General features: G+C 45.6%; 1 protein-coding gene across 5 annotated transcripts in view; it reads left to right on the forward strand.

Annotated features, from left to right (window-relative positions):
- Positions 1–411: 411 nt before the first annotated feature.
- Positions 412–2,629, forward strand: part of UBE2E1 (ubiquitin-conjugating enzyme E2E 1) — a 98,644-nt gene continuing 96,426 nt past the window's right edge. For all 5 annotated transcript variants that reach the window (XM_011974771.1, XM_011974773.1, XM_011974775.1 and 2 more), the window contains exon 1: positions 412–748. In XM_011974771.1, the coding sequence (XP_011830161.1) occupies positions 597–748 (152 nt within the window). In that variant the 5' untranslated portion in view covers positions 412–596. The remainder of the gene's footprint in view (positions 749–2,629) is intronic.

Here is a 2,629-nt window from a genome sequence, read left to right on the forward strand (position 1 = left end):
CCCGCCGGCCTCTCCCTTCCCCCACCCGGGCACCCGCTCCCCGCCTCCGTCCCCCTGTTTCGGCTTCCTCTCTTACTCCTTCCCGCCCCTCCTCTCTTCCCGACCTCGCCAAACTCCTCTCGTGGCCCCACAGTCTCTCACCCGGGCCACCGGCCCCCCACCCCACGACCCCCGGAAAGCGGACAAAAACGGTCCCGAGGCCGGCCGGCTGCCGGGACCTTCCCTCCCTGCCCCGCCGTGGCGCCCCGCGCCCCCGCCCTGCCCTCCTTCGCCTCCCGGGCTACTCCCTCCCTGCCCAGCGGAGAGCCCCGGGGGGCGAGGGAGGGGCCGCTCTCCTAGCTCCAGACCGTTTTCCCACAGCGTTCCCCACTTGGGGCCAAAAATAAACAAGCCGCGTCCGATTTGCAAAAGCCTTAATGGGCCTGCAGACTTTGAAAAGCGAGTGGAGGGTGGTGGGCGGCCGCGTGCGCCCCTGGTCAGTGCCCTCCTGACAGCACCCGAGTTCCTTATTTACACTGGCTGCATGGTTTGTGTGTTTCTGTTTTGTTTCCCTCCCCCTGCAGGGGCTGTTTGCGGGGTGGGGTGGGGGGTTCGCTATGTCGGATGACGATTCGAGGGCCAGCACCAGCTCCTCCTCATCTTCGTCTTCCAACCAGCAAACCGAGAAAGAAACAAACACCCCCAAGAAGAAGGAGAGTAAAGTCAGCATGAGCAAAAACTCCAAACTCCTCTCCACCAGCGCCAAGAGGTACCGTACTCTTTTTTTTTTTCCATAGGCTTCCTATTTTCCGAACTGCCTCTTGCTGTATTTGGTCTGCCTCCCAATGAGGATAGCTTAAACGCTCCTCATGGTTTATGTGTTCTTAAAAATGAAAGAAGGGCCTTGGAAGCCCTAATTATTTTCTCTATTGCTGCTTCTGTTTTTTTTTTAAATCATTGCTCACATGCAGCTGTTGTGGCTTGCCTCTCGCATTTCTTGCTGAAGTTTGTAAGAATCTTCATTACTTTTATTAGTGACCCCCAAATCTGATTTCAGATTTCTTGTCCTACTAATGGTCGATCTGTGACCTTCCCCAAGGCCATCATCCCATTTCTTAATTACTAATACCAGCCCAGACAACTGCATCAAAATGAATTCTGTGACCATTTTACCTTCTCACCTGTTGCATGGATGATCTTTTCTAAATAGAGCTTTCTTCACAAATTGCATAAGGAATAAGAAACTTGTATTAGCAGGTACAAAATTGAGTAGGTGAAGACATGTTTTATGGTGGAATTTAAAGAGATTTTTCTGAGAGTTGAGGCAAATGAATGAATCAGTAAGTGATTATAAAGTAGTTATTCTAGGTTATTTTTGTGGTTCTCTTTTGTTCTCTTTAAAAACTTCAGTTTACCAAATTTCAGGGAAACTTGTCTTTTTTTCATGCTATTTGCTGTCCTCATGCTGTGAAAATGTTACGTTGCTTTATTTTTTCAATTTAAGCAGTCTCTCTTTTTCTTTATTCTTTTCCTCTTAAGGCTCTGGAGGTAGCTACTTGTTACTCCTGCCATCCTTCAGTAATACCCTCTGATCGCCATGACCCTTAAAATAATCTTTAGTGGATTCCTAGGAGCCCTGAGACACCCTTTCATAAATCCTTCTGCTATCAGAGTTAGGCAGTTGTTAAAAAGGTGGCAAACCAGGAAGATAGTAAGAAGTCCAAATGATGGGTTAGATAGGGATACCTGTCTTAAAAATTTTTGAAATAAAGTGGAACATGAGACTTTAGAGCTCTCCACTGAGTAGTGAGCCTGAAAGTCAGGGTTTGAGAGTTTGTTCTGTCATTCTGCCTGACTTGTAATTTGAAAACTTGGCAGTGTTTTGGTGACCTAACCATGAGCTGATGAATGAGTGACTTTTTAAAAATAGTGTGGACGTCTTAAGTGGCAAGGTGCCTCTGCAAGATTGTTCTCATTTTTATAGGTTTGGTTTGATTGTACAGCTTCTCAGGAGGCCTAACTGACCCTCACTGATTAGCCCTGTGCGGTTTTCCTGGAACCTGGCATCTACTCTGCCCACTTGGGACAGGCCCTTCCTTAACACTGCCCCCCACCTCAATCCTCTAGGCTCTTTGATCCTCATTCACTTTTCGGCCTCACGTGCTCAAGCCAGGATACTTGCTTTTGGTAATTTGCATTTTTATATTTTGCTGGATATCCCTGGTGTACATGAATATATTTGGGGGTAAAGACCCAGTTATCAACTAGAAAATACTCTGCTTTTATTGTGAGTGAATTACAGAGAGGGGGATTTTTTTCACTAGACGTACTTTGTCCTTTTATTTTAAACAAGTTAAAAATTTATCTGGAAGTTCTGGAAAAGAGATGGTAGGTGTAGAAAAATGAAAGGTGGGAAGCTACAAATAGTAATTTTACCTATAAATTTACATCAGTGCTTTTGTTTTGTTTTTGCAATGAATTTAGCTCCTTGATAATCTTGCTGAAAGAGTAGCTATTAGTGTTAAAGCAGACCTAAGGTTAATAGCAAAAGGTTAAAAAAAAAAAAAAAAAAAAAAAAAAGGAGAGGGACAGTGGGACAGTGTATCCAGGAAAGAGAGTGGGGAAAATTGATGTTAGTGGGACCCTATAG

Source organism: Mandrillus leucophaeus, unplaced genomic scaffold, assembly GCF_000951045.1.
Source record: "Mandrillus leucophaeus isolate KB7577 unplaced genomic scaffold, Mleu.le_1.0 Scaffold149, whole genome shotgun sequence".
Lineage (NCBI taxonomy): Eukaryota > Metazoa > Chordata > Mammalia > Primates > Cercopithecidae > Mandrillus > Mandrillus leucophaeus.